The sequence below is a fragment of the Lissotriton vulgaris genome, chromosome 9, assembly GCF_964263255.1.
Source record: "Lissotriton vulgaris chromosome 9, aLisVul1.2, whole genome shotgun sequence".
NCBI lineage: Eukaryota > Metazoa > Chordata > Amphibia > Caudata > Salamandridae > Lissotriton > Lissotriton vulgaris.
In genome coordinates this window covers 1,183,413,659-1,183,435,119 of record NC_141697.1, presented here as the reverse complement: position 1 = coordinate 1,183,435,119, position 21,461 = coordinate 1,183,413,659, and the positions used below count along the sequence as shown (strand labels likewise).

The 21,461-nt window shown below is 42.6% G+C and overlaps 1 protein-coding gene across 2 annotated transcripts in view; it reads right to left on the bottom strand.

Annotated features, from left to right (window-relative positions):
- IRAK2 (interleukin 1 receptor associated kinase 2) overlaps positions 1–21,461 on the bottom strand; it is a 183,049-nt gene that overhangs the window by 96,517 nt on the left and 65,071 nt on the right. For both annotated transcript variants that reach the window (XM_086939230.1, XM_086939229.1), the window contains exons 5-6: positions 18,492–18,683; positions 541–608 (exon numbers count right to left, since the gene is read on the bottom strand). In XM_086939230.1, the coding sequence (XP_086795356.1) occupies positions 541–608; positions 18,492–18,683 (260 nt within the window). The remainder of the gene's footprint in view (positions 1–540; positions 609–18,491; positions 18,684–21,461) is intronic.

Here is a 21,461-nt window from a genome sequence, read left to right as displayed (position 1 = left end):
TCATTTTCGGTATTTTCCTTACTTGAGGATACATTAAAAAAAGCTTGTTTTTAAGTAAAATGTGCTCTGTATGTTACAACCCTCGAATGTTGTGATGTGTTCCCAGATACACTGTACTTATTCCAGATATATTAACTGTGACCTTTGCACAGTTACATTTGTACTGCAATGTTTGTAATGATGTAACTTTCTATAAAAATATCAATAAAAACATGTTTTATTATATCCAATTGTAATTTTATATTCTATTTAATTTCATGGAGTAAACAATGTTAGTATACGTAAGACATTCAATTGTGACAAAGGTGTTTTCATTTGAGATAAATTTGTGAGATGTCTCGCAAAGGGGTGGAGACATTAAGTGTTTATGAACTGAATGAAGATACCCATAATTGAGAACTCAGAGTAACATTTTCATTTTAAGTTCCTGACATGTGCCCTTATGTTTGCATGGCTTGATTGTAGGTGTTTGCACACATTAAAGTGGTAACTATAGATGAGAACAAAGACACCTCCAGATGTCTCTACATGGGAACTTACCGTGAGCAAATCTGAACTTCTGCATGGAAAAACATTTGCATACATGTCTGGCGGGAGCATTGAGAGTGCTAAAAGAAAAAAAAAGATTTTGTAACTTGGATAGCATTTTTTGATTTGCCTATACAGAATTGATCAAAGTACATGCTTAATTTAGCTACCACTTAGATTATCATTTATTCATTGATTTACATTTTTAAGAACAGCTACATGCCAATCAATGTGCTATGGGGAGGGGCACTCACGGCAAGTATTTGAATGTTATATATAAGACCAGGGAGTCTACTGTATCAAGCAAGATGTGCATCAGTCCTTTAGGAGGTTCTCGTCATATGTCAAGAGTTTTTGATGTTCAAGTCTCAACCGTACAGAAGACAAATCCTGCAGAGTCTGTATACAGACCACATTGTAAGCAGATGTTAGAGGGTGGTCCTAGAGGTCTGACAGGGAAATGCCATGTCAAACTTGAAGGATTATTTTATTTTTTTACCAAAATACCCCAAGAGGAGAATGTGCGCTTTACTAAAAGATGTGATGTAATTTTGATACATGGTTTTCCCAAAGCGCAAAATATGGCTTAACATATGGCAGCGTTAGGGTACACTGAAGGTTTATAATCCCTTTGGATGGACTTTTCAGAATAGCAGCGGAGAACCACACTAGCTAGAAGACTTACTAGATATTTCCCTACAAAACAGAGTAATATATTGAAATTAGTTGAATGATGAGAAGGGTGCATGAATTTTATTTTCTAGAAAAAGCATGGATGAAGCAGTGTGTCAAGGCTAGCTTCTTATTTATCGGTTGTCGTAGGTCTTGTGCATTCAGTGGTTGAGATGCACCTGCACCTGAGAGCATCATTAGTATGGATGACGAAGTAAAGGCTCTAGGCTCTCTAGCTGAAATGACTAGCAGTGGATTTGCCATTGGATGGCCTCAGATACTGGGTTCCCACTGAGTTAGGCGGGTCCTAATATGCTTCCACTGTGGTCAAGTTGGGCATGGTCTGCGCATGTGGATGTAGTGCATATGGAATACATCGAGATCGTGGTGCTCCATCATCCCCACAACATCAACAGACCTTGAGAATGGTGTAGCCTTTGCCCAAACGTAGAAGCAAGTGGCCACTCAGCTGACTATCCAAGGTAATGTAATTGATTTTGAAGTAGGTAGATGTGTTCATGAGGTTTGCACTGCCCCAGTAATGCAAATCTGGTAATCTTTTGTGTGACAGAAGAATAGATGATGGTCATCGGCCAGTGTCTGACTGATCAAGAGTACATTCTGTCTACCATTGCTGAAGATCTGGGACCAGTACCAGCCAATGAATCCCTTAGTGGAGGGGAGCATCAATGGCCATTCAGATAGCACTGGAGCAAATGCTGCTGACACAGGGGAGAGTGACATTATAAAAAGAGGTGGTCGTGATCAAACCCTTTGACTTCTAGTTTGCTACAGGTGGCAGTACTAAATCCTCAAGGATTAGAGGCATACACGTTTGGGGCACATACCGACATTCTTGGCACTTAAGCTGGCCAAGAAAGCTTTAAGTCTATTTTGGGCACTACACCACCCAACCATGGACCCCATGATGGGAGGCGCACATTGTGACTGGAGTATCATAAGTTCTGCCAAGATTCTGTTCAGTTTCAGAAGCTGCTGTAGTTAAATAGGACTTGACTGGACTGTGTAGGACAGTTGCTGAAAATCTGGAAGAAAAGTGACTGGGTAATGTAGTTAATGCTTCCCTTAACCAATACCTTTAGTCTAATGAACAGGCATTGCACAAGCACTTTGTCTAAAAAAGTCTTTGGAGGCCCGGGACTAAGCATGGGCGACTTTTGCGAATTCGCAATCCGCGAATTTGCGGATTTGCGAATTTGCGAATTTGTGCGAATTTGCGGATTTTTGTTTTTTGTGTGTTCGCAGTTTTTTTGCGTGTTCGCGGGGTTTTTTGCGTGTTCGCAGGGATTTTTGCGTCTTCGCGAGCCGCTTGCATAGCGAAGTTACCCATGCAGTCGTTTATGGGAGAGGGAGAGAGAGATAGATAGATAGATAGATAGATAGATAGATAGATAGATAGAAAGAGAGGGAAAGAGAGGGAGAGAGAGAACGAGAGAAAGAAAGAGAGGCCGGATCTCTGAAGGGCCAGATTCCTGAGTTGCCTCTACAGAAGATCCATTGTACCATCTTTGATTTTCTGCTGATTTTAGTTGAAATCATTGTGTTATTTTGTATTAGCAGTCTGGACTCTCTTTGTTTAGATATACCAAAGGATGAGATAACCTATACCTTGATTATCTAACCGATATCTGTTTATGTACCCTTTTTATGAAAATGTTTTCTTCTTTTTTATAAATTTTCTCTGTTTTGAAAACAAATAATAATCTTCAGACAATATAAAATCCTGTTTTTTTGTATTTATTTACTGTGTTAGTGTGGTAACACTGTATTTATTGTTCTAATATAATTTGTTTGACTGAAGTTATTGATTTATTACAGCGATTGATTGAGAACAATTCTAGGAACCCTGATTTTTACAACCGGTCCTAATAACGCTGACAAATAGGTTCTGAATAAAATCCCTTGCTGGTCTTTCTTCTTACAATAAGTATTGCCCGAGCCCGCAAGGGTATATTGGGTTGCTCACCTACATATCTTGTCTACAGAACATACAGCTTTTTATTTTTAGCAAAATGCATATAAAAATTGTGCTGTAAAGGTCTCTTTTAGTTTAACCCCTCCTGACAACTCAAAATGGGTGTATTTGCCATCCTCTCCCTTCTTCCTGTTTTTTTTTATATCTGTAAGTGCTTCCTGATGAGGTTTAATTCCTTGGACAGGTGCCTCGTTGCCTACTTGTAACTATTCTCTGACCCTGCTTCAAGGGTCAGAGCAGGGTCAGAGAATAGTTGCAAGTAGGCAACGAGGCGCCAGGAAGAAATTAGCAGCAGGTGTCCAAGTTGAAGTTAATTTGTTTGTAATCCTTTTGTAAAAGGTTACAAAGAAATCAGGTTCAACTTTTGCACCTGCTGCTGTAACCCTTGCTTGGCTGAAAATTCGTCCCCGCTGATTCGCGGATTTTACCGCAATTTCGCGAGATTCGCGGATCGCGAAATCGCCCGCGAAACGGATTTTATGCCCACCCTTACCCGGGACACAGAGTAATGTGGTTGTGGTTCATCATCCTAACAGCAGTGAATTGCAGTATTCGCGCATGTTGGTTGTACCATGCAACACAGATCAATAAACCTTGTGTTGTGAAGTGCAATGAAAAATATGTAATTGAAATTGATTTAAAAAGAAGTGCCTTACACTGTAAAACTAGTCAGATGAAAGAAAATCCCTACCAAGCTTCATCATAAATAGTGAAAGCAGCTAGCAATTTAGCAACTACCAAGGTTCCTAAAAAATGGTACTCCTCAACCGAATCAATGAACGCATCAAACTCTACATTTAGCACCTACATTATGTGTCAGCAGGGTAGCTGGAAATTTAAATTCTGTTTTCCTGAATGATAGTCAAGTCACACATCACAACAATTGACTTTGGTGTGGTGAAGTAGCGTTTTTCATTTAAAATCGGCTCCAAGATGTGTCCATCAGTTTGGTTTTGCACTCGACCAACAGCAGCAGAGAGAAACTCTCTTCAAGGTACAGGCGGTTTCCGCTTGAATCACCAACCTCCGTGCAGGTGTGCCTGACGCGTTTCGAAAGCTCCTCAGCTTTCTCTTCAGAGGCTTTCACGGAGTTGACGTTCCCAATTTAAATAATGCACGCCCTCCAATAGGATGATAATATTAACTGTGCATTATGGGAGCGGTAGTTCTGTAGATGCAAATATTGACTCAGGCAGGTGGTCCCGTCCTAAATCCCTGCTGTTACCCCACATGTTCGATTTGGTTTCACCTCATCGAGTGGTCCCCTTCTCACGGGGAGGTGCAAGACCCCGTGGCAGGACGGCTGCGTTATGTATCAGCTCCAAGATGTGTCTATCAGTTTGGTTTTGCACTCGACCAACAGCAGCAGAGAGAAACTCTCTTCAAGGTGCAGGCGGTTGCCGCTTGGATCACCTGCTCGGAGGTTGGTGATCCAAGCGGCAACCGCCTGTACCTTGAAGAGAGTTTCTCTCTGCTGCTGTTGGTCGAGTGCAAAACCAAACTGATGGACACATCTTGGAGCTGATATATATATATATATATATATATATATATATATATATTATATATATTTTATTATTTTTTTTATTTAAAGATTTAGGTTATATTGTATTCTACCAAACGGAACAAAATAGAATGCAACTGAATCACAAAGAAAAAACGATCTTCAAAAAGTGATCTATATTTAAGTGGGACTTGAATAACAAGTAGCTCTAGCTGTTTGCTCATTGGATAATGTGCAGAAACAGCATGCTTCAGGATCCAAAGAGGTGGGGTGGACTTGCAAAACAGACGTTTAAGAAACCTAAATTATCAAATGTAATATAATTGGATTTACATAGCTCTTACTACCCTTGACTAGGCGTTGAAGTGCTTTACTCCAGGCAGCACACTGTTCCAAAACCCAAGGTTAGTGTTTAGTCCAGTATTATTAGTTAGTTAGATTAGTTGTGTGTCCTCAAGCAAACCATTCAATGCGTTCATTCCAGTTTCTTTGTGGTAGATTAAAATTAATAGGAGTTTGGTGTAGTCATGGGTGGGAATGGAGGTACCGTCTTCAAGCAAATCTTTGGGCAGGTTAATAAATGAGCTAGAGGAAATTAGGTATTTTTAGGTATGATGTTAAAAAAGGCGAGATTGTGGTCATTGAAATGAGTAAATGTTATAATACTTATAGGAATCTTTAGTAAGGCAGTTTACATCTAATACATGAATTTCAATGTATATATGGAGTTTGGCTGGCCTACAATGTTAAAGCTAATAAAACATAGGTTATGGCTCTGCTGTCTCTAATACAATTCTCTTTGCTATTCATCACGGTTACTCAGGAAGGCTCAAGTTTGTTAATTTTTTGTATAAACGATGGTGTACAGGCATATTTGTGGTATATTTTGACTTCTAATTCTTATTTCGATGATTCCATGTTGGTTCCATAATTTTGCTCTGAGGTCAGCAATTAACCCTGTGCAGCATTTTGCCTCATATTTCATGAGCCATAAAAGTTGGAAATCCAATTTAAACTGCAGAATGTTGGGGAGAGGACTCTGCTTGAGTATACCAATTTCATGCCAGTGACACACAGCTAAGAGGCTGACATTTTATGTTGTAAATGCTTGTTTTCACTTTTACCTGAGAAATCAACAAAGAGCACCATATATTTTTACTCTTATTTCATGAACAATAAAGGATAAAAGCTTGACAGACTTCAGTATTCTAATTTTCATACCTGTGGCATGTAGGGAAAAGGAAAAATGTTTGAATATTTGGCCACCGTGACTCCCATGAATGCGGATCATGTTGAAAGTGAAAGAAGGCATGTTTTACCTGTTTGAAATAGTACGTTATAACTATTCTATTAATGGGAAACTAATACTAATGACAACAAGCATTAAAAATGCAATAGGTCTCGCAGTGACATTATTTAGAGCTATTGATATTGCAAATTACAAATCTGTTAGCATTATTGTTTTTTTTAAATAATATAATTATATTGCAACTATAAATATAACCAAGCATTTGCAATGCATAAGGTCTCGCATTAGGAAAGTTTGAGCTATTGGTATTGTAAATGACACATTTTTTATTTATGTGTTGGTTTTGAAAATAGCAAAAATAATAGCTTTGTCATTTACAGTGCCAATAGTTATAACTTGTGACACCTATAGCATTTGTAATGCAATATGTGTTGTATTCACATGACTTGGATGTATTGATATTACAAATAACAATGGCTTTTAGCTTTTTTAATAATTATTACTTAAATAAAAGTTAGTGTAATTTATAATGGCAATAGCTTAAACTTTTGTAAATAACTTTTGTGAAGAATATGTTCAGTGTATTTTATTGTGACGAAAATCCAAGAACAGAAGTGAAATACTGACCTCTTTTTGTGACATTTGTAATAAAGCTTGAAACATTGAGAGAACATATTTGACCCAGTTGTTGTTGAATGGTTGCACAGATTGATGCTGTGGTGGCGCTGCGTGATGTTGTGGTGGCGACTAGTGATGCTGTGGCATTCAATGATCCTGTGGTAGCGCATAGTGGAGAAGTGTGGCTCAATGCTTAGAGCGGCAGACCTTGATGCAGAACGCTGGCCAGGGACCAGGGTTCGATTCCCGCCTCGGCGGGTTTCGGGCTTAAATTCCTCTGACCGAATATTCTCGCCACAGTGCTGATTCTAAGCATGGGTCCCACGCTGCAACTCTGGGCAATAGCTTGCTTAGTCTCCACAAAGGCCCCGATGCACAAGGGATGCCTGGTTTCACCATGGGATGCCCAGGAGTGGACACCCCACAAGGAAAAGCCAGGAGGGGTTCCCTTGTGGTAGGAGTACAAGCGCTGGGATGCCTCCGGGTCACTGTTCGCACTATACAAATATGCCACATTTACATTTACATTGTGATGTTGTTGTACCCCTTAGTGATGCTGTGGTGGTGTTGAGTAATGCTGTGGTGATGCGATAGATAGAGTGAGTGGGATAGATAGATAGAGTGAGGACGATAGATAGATAGAGTGAGGGTGATAGTTAGATAGAGGGAGGGCGACAGATAGAGTGAGGGTGAGAGATCGATAGACAGCTAGAGTGAGGGAGATAGATAGATAGATAGATGGATTGATAAATAGATAGATAGTTGTGTGTGCGGTTGTGTGTGTGGTTGTGTGTGCGTGGTTGTGTGTGTGTGGTTGTGTGTGTTATGCTTTGTTTTGCTATGCTATATTTTGTTATGCTATGCTATTTTTTGTTGTGTTTGGTATGCTATGCTATGTTTTGCTATGATATGTTTTGTTTTACTATGTTTTGTTGTGTTTTGTTAAGCTATGCTATTTTTTTTGTGTTTTGCTATGTTTTGTTATGCTATGTGTTGTTGTGTTTTGTTATGCAATGCTATGTTTTGTTATGTTATGCTAGGTTTTGTTATGCTATGCAATGTTTTGTTTTGCTATTCTATGCTTTGTTATGCTATGTTTTTTTGCTATCCTATGCTTTGTTTTTTTATGCTATGCAATGCTTTGTTGTGTTTTGCTATGATTTGTTATGCTATGCTATGTTTTGTTGTGTTTTGCTATGTTTTGCTATGCTATGTTTTGTTATGCTATGCAATGTTTTGTTATGCTTTATTATGCTATGCTATGTTTTGCTATCCTATGCTTTGTTTTGTTATGCTATGCTGTTTTGTTTTGTTGTGTTTTGCTATATGTCGTGTTTTATTATGCTATGCTATGTTTTGCTATGCTATGTTTTGTTATGCTATGCTATGCTATGCTTTGTTGTGTTTGATATGCTATGTTTTGCTATGCTATTATATGTTTTGTTTTGCTGTGCTGTGTTTTGTTGTGTTTTGTTAAGCTATGCTATGTTTTGTTGTGTTTTGCTGTTTTGTTATGCGTTGTGTTTTGTTATGCTATGTTTTGTCATGTTATGCAATGTTTTGTTATGCTATGCTCCGTTTAGTTTTGCTATCCTATGCTTTGTTCTGTTATGCTATGCTATGGTTTGTTGTGTTTTGTTATGCTATGCTATGGTTTGTTGTGTTTTGTTATGCTATGCTATAGTTTGTTGTGTTTTGTTATGCTATGCTATGCTTTGTTGTGTTTTGATATGCTATGCTTTGTTATGCTATTTTGTGTTATGCTATGCTATGTTTTGTTTTATTATGCTATGTTTTGTAATGCTATGCTTTGTTATGCTATGCTTTTTTATGCTATGCTTTGTTATGCTATGTTTTGTTATGCTATGCCAAGCGTTGTTTTGTTAGGCTATGCTATGTTGTGTTTTGTTATGCTATGTTGTATTTTGTTATGCTATGTTTTGTTGTGTTTTGTTATGCTATGCTAGGTTTTGCTATGCTTTGCAATGCTATCCTTTGTTATGTATGCTATGTTTTGTTGTGTGTTGTTATGCTATGCTATGTTTTGTTGTTTTGTTATGCTATGCTTTGTTATGTTATGCTATGTGTTGTGTTTTGTTATGCTATGTTTTGTTATGCTATGTTTTGTTATGCTATGCTTTGTTTTGCTATCCTTTGCTTTGTTTTGTTATGTTATGCTATGTTTAGTTTTGCTATCCTATGCTTTGTTATGCTATGTTTTGTTGTGTTTTGTTGTGTTTTGTTGTGTTTTGCTATGATTTGTTATGCTATGCTATGTTTTGTTATGCTATGTTTGGTTATGCTATGCTATGTTTTGTTGTGTTTTCTTATGCTATGCTATGTTTTGCTATGCTTTGCAATGCTGTGTTTTGTTATGTTTGCTCTGTTTTGTTGTATTTAGTTATGCTATGCTATATTTTGTTGTGTTTTGCTATGTTTTGTTATGCTATGCTTTGTTTTATGTTATGTTATGCTATGTTTTGTTATGCTGTTTTGTTCTGCTGTTTTGTTGTGTTATGTTATGCTATGCTATGTTTTGTTTTACTATGCTATGTTTTGTTGAGGGTGAGTGAGGGGGTGTGAGGGTGAGTGAGGGTATGTGAGGGGTGTGAGGGTGAGAGTTTGTGAAGGGTGTGAGGGTGAGAGTTTGTGAGGGTGAGGGGGTGTGAGGGTGAGGCGGTGTGAGGGTGAGAGGGTGTGTGAGGGGGTGTGAGGGTGAGAGGGTGTGTGAGGGTGAGAGGGTGAGGGTGTGTGAGGGTGTGTGAGGGTGAGGAGGTGTGTGAGGGGTGAGGGGGGTGTGAGGGGGTGAGGGCGAGTGAGGGGGTGAGGGGGTGAGTGTCTCCAATGAATGTCGCTGCTTCGCCTTCTTTGAAAATGTTCAGTGCTGCAAATAGAGCATGCCGCCCTAATTATCACAGCATGAGGCCCTAAAGTGATAATTATCACAGCATGCAGAGAGGCGCCCCACACTGCTAGAGCACTCAACTGCACATTAATTATAGTTGAGTGCTCCAGCAGCCTGGGGCGCCTGTTGACATGCTGTGATAAGTGGGGTCTCATGCTGTGATAATTGTTACTTGCAGCGCAGATTCCCACCCCTCCAGGACTCCCTGACCTGCCTCATAGTTGCCAAGGCAATATTTCTGAAAATATTATCGTGCTACCGTAAGGCAGGTCATGGAGTCCTCGTGCTACCGTAAGGCAGGTCATGGAGTCCTCGAGAGGCGGAATCCAGAGCAGACAAATCTGCTGAACGGGAGCTTTTTCCAATGGCAGGCCTCCTGCCAATGGAAAAAGGGGGCGTGGTTTCACGCAGTACTGAAATCTCCCTGTTCCCAATAGGTCTTTGCATGCAGCAGGGCCATGCCCTGCAATGCAGGCTTCGACCTAAAAAGGGAATACTTCCTATAACAAGCATGGCTTAAAAGTACTAGTTAAAATGTTTAAAATAGTTATCATAGTATCTCAACATAGACCTACCTCTCAGAACTGGGTCTCCAATTTGTTGTATAATGTGAGCTAGTTCTGCCGAAGGAACGTCATATAAAAGTACTAACACATTTTGCACTGTACAGTAGTGACTGCATCTGTTAACAATACACTTGTGACCACCCACACATTTCAGGCAGTGTTACCAGCAGAAACAGAAGAAAAAGCATATCAGTAAGCGGTGCCTCTACAAGATTAATGAAAAAAACAGCCAAAGCAGCATGCACTCTCTGGCACAAACTATTTAACAGCAATAATGTTTTCCAACTCATTGTGAATTTCCATACAACTATCTGCTTTAAATGGGTGCTTCCTAACTTACAGCTCGACCCACAGTTACCAAACTGCATGTAAGGTTAAATTCACACATAGGCATAAATCCACAGAAGCAGAGATCTTAACACCCAGATCTTACTTTGTGAAGTGAGCCAAGAAATAAGCCAGGAGTACTATGAGAGAAGGTCAAACCTGTTCACAGAAAAATCTTTTTGAGTTGGGCCCATGATTTTATGGCTCATGAAGAACAAATATAATATAGTAAGTTTACTTCTCCAACTCTTGCAGCAAAGGAAAACAGGAGAAACTACAAGTATCATTAGTAGTCAAACACCTGTGACGTTATAAACAGTCCCTCTCCATGCAACTCTTCTGCTTTCTTTTGTGGGTATTGCTCCCTTCATTGTAGGGGAAGCTTTGAGTGGAGGGTTAAGCTTTTTTGAGACCGATAAAACATGCTTTTTTGAGACAAAAGGGGTTTATTCATTTGATCAACTCCATGTACGATGGGGCACTGTCTGGCAAAAGAAACAAGATAGGGCTTTTAGGGCGCCAATCAGGTGTACATGTGTCCCAATGAGCAGATAATTGGGCTGCACTGTATGACTAATGTGTGGTGTGCTGTTTGCACAAAAGTGGTCAACTATGTCAGACACTTGAAACATGAGGGTATGCTGGTTTTACAGCTAGCCTGATGCTGCCATCAAGGATGATAAAGACACTGCATCATGTAGACAGGCGCCATGTGAATCCCACACCAGAATTACCTCCATTTACTTTGGTGGGGGAACAAGAGGGCTTGCACGGGACTCTTTACAGTTGTTTTCACCTGTTGGTCTTTTACAAAGTTTCTCAGGGTTATACTGATAATGTCATGATAATCTACTGTTCACGGTGATGGTAGGTGGGTGTACTATGCTGGTGACTAGTTTGCTTCAAGATTGTTGGTCCCTGAATAACTTTTACAAGTCAAGCCTAGCCCATTCCCAGCAAATGCATTAATGCATATAGTCAATGCATTTGCTGGGAGTGGGCTAGGCTACTTATTTATTTTGTGTACTTGTAGAGCGCAGTCCTGTCACCCAAAGGGCATCCTGGCGCTTTGAACTTGAGCGGTTGCACTATTTGCTTACTCAACAATTTTAGGAAACAGATGTGTTTTTAACGCTTTCCTGAACGGGAGGTAGTCCCTGTGGCTTCTCGGAGAGAGTGGCAGGGAGTTCCAAAGTTTGGCCGCTGCAACACTAAATGAGCGGCCACCCATCCTGACTCTCTGAAACCTCGGGACTACCAGCAGATGCGCCGAAGAGGAGCGGAGAAGTCGCGGGGCAGAGTACCAGGTGAACATATTCTGCAGAGGTATCGGACCCAGTTGATGTACTGCCCTAAACACCAAACACGCGGCTTTATACAGCACTCTCAGATGTACCAGGAGCCAGTGTAGCTCTCTCAAAGCTAGGGTAGAAGAGCTAGACCTAGGGCGTGAGAGAGCCAACTTGGCGGCCATATTCTGCACCCATTGTAACTTCCCCACCAGATTTTTTGGGGCCTCTAGAAGTAGCGCATTGCAATAGTCTAAACGACTTAGTATGGTACCGCAAACTACTTCCAGCCTAGCTTGGGCGGGGAGAAGGGGCAGAACTTTACGCAGCATGCGTAACAGCATCATGCACGTAGAAGTGGTTTTGTTGACTTGCATGTCAAGCTGTAAATTTGGGCCGAAGATCACCCCCAAGTTGCGAGCAGATTCCGCCGCCGACACTGGCTCGGGAAAGGTGGCAGGCCAGAAATTCTCTGGAAGTGCCCGCGAAATCCGATCTGTGGAACAATAGAGCACCTCCGTCTTTGCGCTGTTAAATTGTAAGGAGTTGGCCCGTAGCCAGTCCGCTGTGGCTGCCATGCAGCGATGAAATGTCTCCAGCGAGACCGCATTATTACCCTCCAGGGAAAAGACCAGCTGGGTGTCATCGGCGTAGTTAAAAGCGGAGACACCAAAAGATTTTATAAGCTGGACCAAGGGGCGGAGGTACAGATTAAAAAGTATTGGGCTGATGGCCGAGCCCTGTGGGACCCCCTGCCCTACTTTCCTTGGCTCAGAACGAAATGGAGGGAGCGAGACCAACTGTTGCCGACTGCCAAGATAGGATATAAGCCAGTCTCTTGCATCCTCTGTGACCCCACACTCCTCCAGTCTCCTGATAAGGGTCCGGTGGCAGACCGTATCGAACGCGGCCGACATGTCGACCAGCACTAAAAAGGCTGCCCGACCACTGTCGACACGCGAACGAAGGTTGTCCAATACGGTTACCAGCGCGGACTCCGTCCCGTGCCTGGAGCGGAAGCCAAACTGTGCCTCATCGAACCATCCGATGTTCTCCAGGAAACCTGAGAGCGAGCGGGTCACCCATTTTTCCATGATCTTAATAGGAAAAGGGAGCAAGGAAATTGGCCTGTAGTTGGAAAGACAGGTCGGGTCCAGCTTTGGTTTCTTGAGCAGAGGTGACACTACTGCAAGCTTCCAGCACTCGGGGACAGATGCCAACTCCAGAGACTGGAGGCAGATGGAATACAAAGGTTGGAAAAGTTCCACCTGAAAAGCCTTCCAAAATTTGGGAGGCAGTGGGTCAAGCGGAGAGCCAGAGGACACCGTATTTGCCAAACTGCAGAATTCCTCAAAGGAGGGACGGGGGAAAAGTTTTAGTTGGGGTCGACTGGAAAGAATGTCCGGAGCTCCCAAGCTAGAAACTGGGATACTCGGCTGGGGTCGACTGGGTGAACTGTCCGGAGCTCCCAGACCAGGGCCAGGGGCACCTGCCTGGGGTCGACTGGGCAGGCCAACCGGAGCTCCCAAATCGAGGGCTCCTAATAGGAGAGCAGAGTCAGTCGGCTGGGGTCGACTGGATAACCCGTTCGGAGCTCCCAAGCCAGGGCTAAAACCGACTGGCCGGGGTCGACTGAGCGGGCTAACCGGAGCTCCCAAGCCGAGAGCAGCGGGCAGAGGGTGTTTTAGGCCCTCTAAGATCTTAGCAGTCTTCTCTTCAAAAGCACCCGCCAGGGAGTCGCACAGGGCCTGCGACGCGGGGACCGTGTTAGCCACACACACAGGGTGGGACATGTCCCTGACAATTTTAAACAGGGCTTGAGATTTATTAGGTGCCTGATTCAAGGTGGATTCCAAAAAAGCCGCTTTAGCCAACTTAATCTGCACCTTGTAGCCCTGCAGTGCGAGCCTGAACGAGGCCTTTGCTGATGGTGAATACTGCTTCCTCCAAGCTCTCTCAGCACGTTTACAGCTCAACTTCAACTGTCGAAGCTCTTCCGTGTACCAGGGAGAGGCCCGGTTCACTCTCCCTCGAGACTTACGAAGGGGAGCAACCTTGTCTAGCGTGTCGGTAACAGACCGGCACAGAGTCAAATAGCTTTCCTCCACTGAATTACTCAGACAAAAATTGTCTGATAGTAAAGAAGGCAAAGGAGATAAACTGAGTAGTCGAGACCAAGGTCTGCCCAGTTTCGACAGTCCTACCCCGGCTGCCTCAGAGGAATAATCCCCTATGCAGAGGGAGAAAGCCACAAGTGCATGGTCGGTCCAGCATTGGCGTAAGATATCGTTGATCACTACTGATTGAGCGTCAGCGAAAATCAAGTCCAAGACATGACCTCCCCTGTGAGTCGCTGAACAGACCAATTGCTGCAACTGAATGTCCCCGAAGGCTTGGCAAAGTGTCGTAAACACCCCATCCAGTGGACCCCCTGGCCATAAGTTGAAGTCCCCCAGAACCAACAGCTTAGAGTGAGTGTTGGATAAATCATATATTAGGTCAAGGAAATCTGATAGGGAGGGTGCCGAGCCCGGTGGACGATAGCAAAGCACACCTGTAAGCAGTGTTCTCTCCAGATCTTGAATAGAGAACCCCATCAGTTCAAAACCCGAAACCTCACCAATTTTAAGCTGAAAAAGACCCAGCTTTTCTCAGTAGATGATACCAATTCCACCACCTCTGTTCTTCGGCCGAGGGGTGTGAATGATTTTAAAGCCTGGGGGGCAAGCAAGTCCCAATTCAACTAGGCAGTCCTCCCGTGTCCAAGTTTCGGTTAGAAACAACACATCCAACCCTGAGGATTCAATCAGGAAGGCAATCTCTGTGTGGTGCTTGCAAGGCGACCGCACATTAAGCAGACCGCAGGACAGGGATTGAGACGGGAGAGAAACAGTAGCCTTCTGAGTCCGAGACGCCTGAATCGGTCTTAGTTCCAGAAGGGCAGCCCGAGAATAAACTAGGTAGGGAGATTGCATAAGTCCAGAGGAAGCGGCCCTATGTGCGCCCGTTGCGCGAACGGGCGCAAACAGGCTTACCTCTGGCGCACCTCCGGCGCGCCTACGACGCGCCCGCTGCGCGCTTGGTCCACCATTCCTTTATGGTATTGGACCGAGCGGAAGTCCGCCTCCTGCGTCCCTTGACCTTCTCAAGATGGCGCCCGGAGTGCTCACAAGCTTCACCCCCACCCAAGATGGCGACGGACCCGGTAAACTAACTATATCCTGCCAAATACGGGTGAAAAGCAATTTTTAAAGTGCAGGTAAGCCTGTCAAAATTCCCCGGCCTACGGAGCCGACACCAGGAAGACAGCGCAGTAAAAGCGAGCTCTAGAAGCTCTAGGCGCGATGACCAGCAGCGCAGGTAATTTAAAATCCAATAAGCGCAGTTAAAAGTATTGCAGCAGCAAAAAGCGCGCAGGCCAATAGTTCTGACCTGTCAGTGCACTCTGTGGCTTAAGTAAGCACACCAAGTGATGAATATAAATACATTATTCCACAAGAAGAAAACCCCAGCACGGAGGGAAGCAACAAGCATGGAATGTTGCCTCAGTCAGTTCCCCAAGTACAAATCCTTCTACATCCCGTTTACCTCACAACATTACAAAACTTGGGGGTTTACTAAGCGCATTATTAAGTATATGTTTGCAACATCACAATACATCCCCTCCCCCCTTAGAAAATAATAATGAACAAAAAAACAAAATAGAAGAAAATAAATACATAGAACTATACTATAAACGGTAAGAGTTATACATTACACACATAATCACATCATTTTTAAACTGTGTAGGCTTGACTATCTTCCTCCCAAATTCACCATCCTCAACGGATGAGGATACATTATCTCTGGGTGAGGAGGAACAACACCCCCTACCTTTCATGAACCCCTAGGATCCTTGTCATTTCCACTGACATCATAATCTCAACTGGAGCTTAAATGATCTTTTATTACATCGTCCAGCAACCAATCAAAATATTTATTTTCTTAACCTGAAGTGAGACAATTCAATCTTTACATGGAGAAATACAACTAAGACGCCACAATACAAAATGACATAACACCATCACTACACTTAAAGGATGGTAAAATGTCCCCCATCACATTTCTTTTTAACACTAGGCATCTAATTCTGGTGTCCATTCATCTTTTCTAGCATTATACAGCCAACCTACATTGTCTTTCCTTAATGGGATTCTACACCTCATAAGTTCAAATAGACTGTAACCCATAGATACACACGGTGTAAGTCCATAGAGTTCTCAATACTTCCCTCCTCCAAGGCATCTTTGCATGGCATGCCAATTGGATAGAGTTTTTCAGAACCCTGTTGAAGCACTCAAGAGCACCATTATCTGCAGGGTGATATACCAAAGTTATATTGTGCACAATGCCATTCCTTTTTAACTATACCTTAAAAAAATTCCGAGATTACCTGGCGACCATTACATTTTAAGAGGTTTTTGGGGAGACCTTCCCTCAAGAAATGTTTGTCCAGGAAGTTCATAATTGCTTAACAATCTGCTCTAGAAACAATATTGATTTCTGGCCATTTAGCAAAGTGATCCATAATCACAATAATATACCGCAGTACCTCATCCTCATAGATATGTCCAGGCCAATTCTCTTCCACAATAGGTCTTGGCTCTTTATTGGACATAGGGAAGGTTCAAAAGTTACTAAAGTTTTTTCTGATTCGTCCATTGTATTAAGCAGGCGTGGGTTTGGACCCCATCCTCGTCGCCACATTTGTAGAAAGGACGCTACTCCAGTGATTAAAATGAATAATTTATTCCATAAGAAGAAACCCCTGGTATGGCAGGAAGTAACGAGCAAAGGCTGCTGGTACAGTCAGTTCCCCATGTACAAATCCTGCTACATACAATTTACCTCCTAACATTCCAAAACTCGGTAACTACGCGGATTTACTAAGGAAAATATTAATTATATGTCTGCAACATCACAACTCAGTTTTCCATTTTTGTGATAGGGACTGTGAGGGTCACATACAGCATACCCAAAAATATGGTGGTCAATGTGAGAAAAGACCTAAAAACCAGGCTGTAAGTTCAATAGACTCTTCTTCCATCCAAGCCTTCTTCTCTAGGCCCATGCATTACAAGGCTATGCAGAGTATCAAGGTGTACCACCCAGAGAAGTACTTATGATAACCATCTCATAAATGGGACAGACATTCGGGCACTTGCAAAGGCAATAGTTCTTGCCTTTTATCTTCACCAATGCAAATCTATTTCCAGTGCTTTTTTGCTGATGCCATTCATTACAAAAATGCTCAGTAGTAACCAGCAGAAACAAAAAACAACAAAAGATGATGATGCATGGGCGTGAATGTCTCATTACATGTCATTCTAAGTTGGCCACAGCATCACCAAGCATGTGTGCGCATGTATATCCTCGCATTTGTGATGACGTGAAGCCATTTTATTTGTTTTTTTATTTACTGTTGCAAGATGGTGCCCATCTTTGACCAGTACATTAAAAAAAGTGTGCTGAGCACATTATGTGTAGAAAGTAGAAGCCTGACAGTAAATTGCAGTAGGCAGATGCCCCTCAAAAGGAAGGCGAAGGTGAAGCTGGGTGAGGGGTAGAGTGAGCGGTGGGAGCAGCAGTGGAAGCAACAAAACAGAGGAGTGGGTTGGGGAGAAATTAAAAAAATGAACTACAAAAGGCAAGAAACCTGAGCAGGGTAAGCAAATCAACAGATGATATGGGGCAATGGAACAGCAAGGAGAGTGAGTAGGAAGTGGAAGAGTAAAAAAATTGGTTCCCAGAAAATAATCATTGGAAGGATAGCTAACAAAAATGATGTGAAGAATCTATGTCCCCACGGCAAGGACAAACACCAAAACAGGTAAGAAAACCATTGAATAAGAACCAAGCAAATGAGATTGACCAGAAAGCCAACCGGTGAGCAATACGTTGACCCAAAGTGCACTGTAAATGTTGGTATTGTCTGGATTTAGGGGACGATTATGATTGCGGTTTTTCCGCATCCCCCCGGAAGCCACCGCCGGCCGGGAGGATGCGGAAAAACCGCTGCGGAGCCTCCAAAGACCCACCACCATATTAGGATGGCTGGTGGGTCTGGAATTCCGTCCGCTGCTTTTCCGCCGCGGTCGCATTACGACCGCGGCGGAAAAGCCCTAATATATTGGCGGTGTCTAACAGACACCGCCAGTCATATTAGGATGGTGTGAAAGACATGCTTTTCCACGGCGGCTTTTCCGCCGTGGAAAAGCATACGGACTTTCACTTCGGGGGCCCGTTGCGGGCCCCCTGGTTGAAAGGGGTGTGGGGGGTGCACATGGGGGGGTACCTACTGCATTTGCGTGCACAAAGCAGCAGGCACCGCGCAGTGCCTGCCGCTTTGTGAATGCAAGTGCGATGCATGCATTTTTAACCTTGCGGCGGGTGCAGCTTGAAGCTGCACCCGCCTCAATGTTAAAGATAGAGGATGTGACCGCCACCCTGGCGGTCACATCCTAATCTGCTCGGAGGGAACGCCGCAGCCCCTGCGGACGTTCCCTCCTCCTCAGGGGTCGCGGACGGACTCAAGTCCGTCTGCGATCCTAATCGGGCCCTTAGTCTCCTACAGACAGAAAAAGTAAACTGGGAACGAAATACCAAAACCATTGCATAACCCATTTCGGATACCATCACAAGCCTATCATTTTAGCCCAACCAAGCCATTACACAAGAAAGTCATCATTTCCAATTCCCTTTGGCCACTTTAGTGAGAAACTCTTCCAGCATTGATTCATTAAAGACATTATTTAAGATTAATGGATTATACAGTAGAGAAAATAATGCAAAGCTTGCCTCATTCAATTTTTTTATGGCGTAGTCTCGCTGCCCTCTCCGACCACTGTAGACATCTGCAAAACTGCCGCTACTGATTTTATTTCCTTCACTGAAGCCGTTTGTTGCACTTTTCACATCCTCCTTGGTCCACAGCAGGTTGCAGCCTGGTAGCACAGGATTCGTTTCTTGTTGAGGGCTGGAGACACTATTCTGTGAGGGGAGTTGGGAACATACAAATGATATACACTTAACAGTAGTTTCCATGTTTCAGACTTTAATGTGGAGTAAAAATTGCTTGTCATTTTTACTGTGAAATCTTTGAAAACATGCACCTTTTACGAAATGCCCATTGTCATCATTTCTCTGTATCTCACTTCCAAGTGTACGAGGTTGATTTCTAACTCCAAATCCGTCTGGGCAGCCAAAAAGAATAATAGGTCAACATCAATACCTATCAGAAAAAGGTGGATGAAGGAGAGCTACCTCAGTCTAAATGGTACAAAGACTAAAATAGTCAAAGATGCCTTATGTGAGAGTCTTCCATTCTGTTGGCAAGAGCAATGTGGAGCGACAAGGGAACAAGACGAAGTAAAAAGCTTCAGAATATGGCTTGATGCAAAACATTCTTTTGATTAACTATTCACAAATTAAAAATTCTACTTTTTGTTGCTTGGAAAGATTCTTTCTCCGCTTAAGTTCTTACACTGCATTTAATTGGCCAGAAACGAGATTTATTAGTGAATGGTACTGCAACATCGAATATGATGTCGCCCCAAAAAAACATAAATCCTAAAACTTTGGATAATGCAAACCAAGTAATGAGACCCCATCCTAAATAAAATAAATTGGCTCATTTCACTCTGCTTTCAAATCACGGACAGGACATGGCCAAAAAAGCCCTCTGAATGTATTTGCTATCTCTACACCCAGACAAAACCGGAGGTCCAGTAATGCAAGCCTGCTGCCAGAGGCCAGATGTGACACCAACCACACAGACAGCTCTGGGACAGTCTTTGCCCGGGTCTGAAAGATCTTCCTAATCTGGATTTATTCAGTAAAACACTGAAGACCTTTCAAAGGACTTGTGCACCACAGAGTGACTTGTGTCTCACAAAGTAGTGATATTCAGTGTTCAAAATATGTGTGGTGGAACTCCCTTATAGCATTCTTGTATAGCCTTTGTGGTCTTTTGTTAATCGTGATCAACATTGATAACTGTAGTAAATATCGCTTTCGATACCCAAAGCATGCGATTGTCTAGAATGGGTTTTGCACGGACTACGCATGGAGCAGGGAGAGCAAACCCAGGAAAGAAAAGTCTAAGAGTGCAGACCCATGTTTTTAGGACTTTCATCAAGGCCACCAGCTCCCTAATAGAGCGAAGAGAATGGAAAAGGGGTTCCAGAGTTAAGCAGCTTGAACCAAAAAAGCACAACCACCTGTTCGTACCTTTTTGTACTTAGGAAGTGTAAGAAGATCGGCGTTGGCTAATTGCAAGGTTCCCTTAGCGAGGTAGTGTTCAAATTTGGTCTGTAAAAAAACACAGGTCCAACCTGATGGAAAGCTCTGTGTACAATACAGAAAGACTTGAACAGCACTTTCTTGGGTAAGGGTAGCCAATGTAGAGAATTCAAAGCAGCTGAGGATCTTAGTGTTGTCAGTGGAGTATATTCTTCTCATAAGGCGGAAACGGACCCCGTATGTAGAGTTCCACGCATGATCCATAGAGAATATGTCACAATCCATGCTCCTCGTTTATCATTTAATAATTTACTTTGATAAGCGACTTGCCCAAAATGCATGCAGTGTCTTGGATGTGAGCTTTAATTCAGTGGTTTCTTGGTGATTTTTAATATAGTTCCTTAAACAGAGTGAGTGGATCTTGGAAAGCCTCCCCGCCCCCACCCCACTGAAAAAATAGGGTAAAACAGAGTATTTTACAGCACAATGTACACCTAATTTTGCTAATAGGACATAGGATCTGAAAGCATATTCCAGAACAATTTTATTACTTTTGTGGTGTGCCAAGCAAAATAAATCCTTCATACAGGTGTTGTAATGTATGTTTTAAGAAACAAAAGTGGGGTGCCAGTGCTGATATGGATAATTCTAATACACCAGATAACCAAACAGAACTTGAAGGAAAATTCAAGAACGGGAGTTACTATTTAATAGTTTTTTATTTTAACAATATTAGAAAGACAGGAGACTTTTATATTTTCATTTTTTACAACGGGACATATTTACAAAAGGACACAGGGGACTTAGGAGAGTAACTCTTAAACATCAGTCATCCAGTATTTCAGGCATATCACAGACATTCAAAAAACACATTCACACCACTCGGGGAAAGGGACTCTAATGGGCATGAACTTACAATCTAAAATTATATACAGTCTATACTACAAGGAAAAACAAAGGGCCACAGTCTGCGGACATAGTTTAACAGAAATTGATGAGAAAACAGTTACTTTATATAATGTACAATCCTAATTAAATCTACAGACAGAAGTTTGTTTTGCTAAATAAACTTGGTATTGTACTAGCGACTAAAGAAGAATAGACAAGATACTCTTGTCGCTCTCGCAGACACCATGTGGCAGAGGCCTACGCGTTTCGAATCCCACTGGTTTTCTTGGGATTCTCTTCAGGGCCTGTGTAGTATCAGTGGGTGGAAATGTCAGTGAGTTGGGGAGAAGATCACGATGAAAGGAAGAACTCAACTGTCCTTATCTGGTGTGCACACCATGCCGATTTCAATCTTATGGAAGTGCGAAGCTCAGTAAATTCTCAAGGCTTGCCGGGGGACCGAAGAGAAAAGCTTCTACCAACGAAGGGTGGTCAGAATGGGTCCGGTCGGCAGACTAGTTTTCTTCATTAAAGATGATATTCTCGGTTGGTATAGATCCGTGAATAAAGATAGAAGTGCCAGGGTGGTTCGGTTGATTTAAGATCACTATTCTTTGAAACGGGCGGTACGGCGGATAA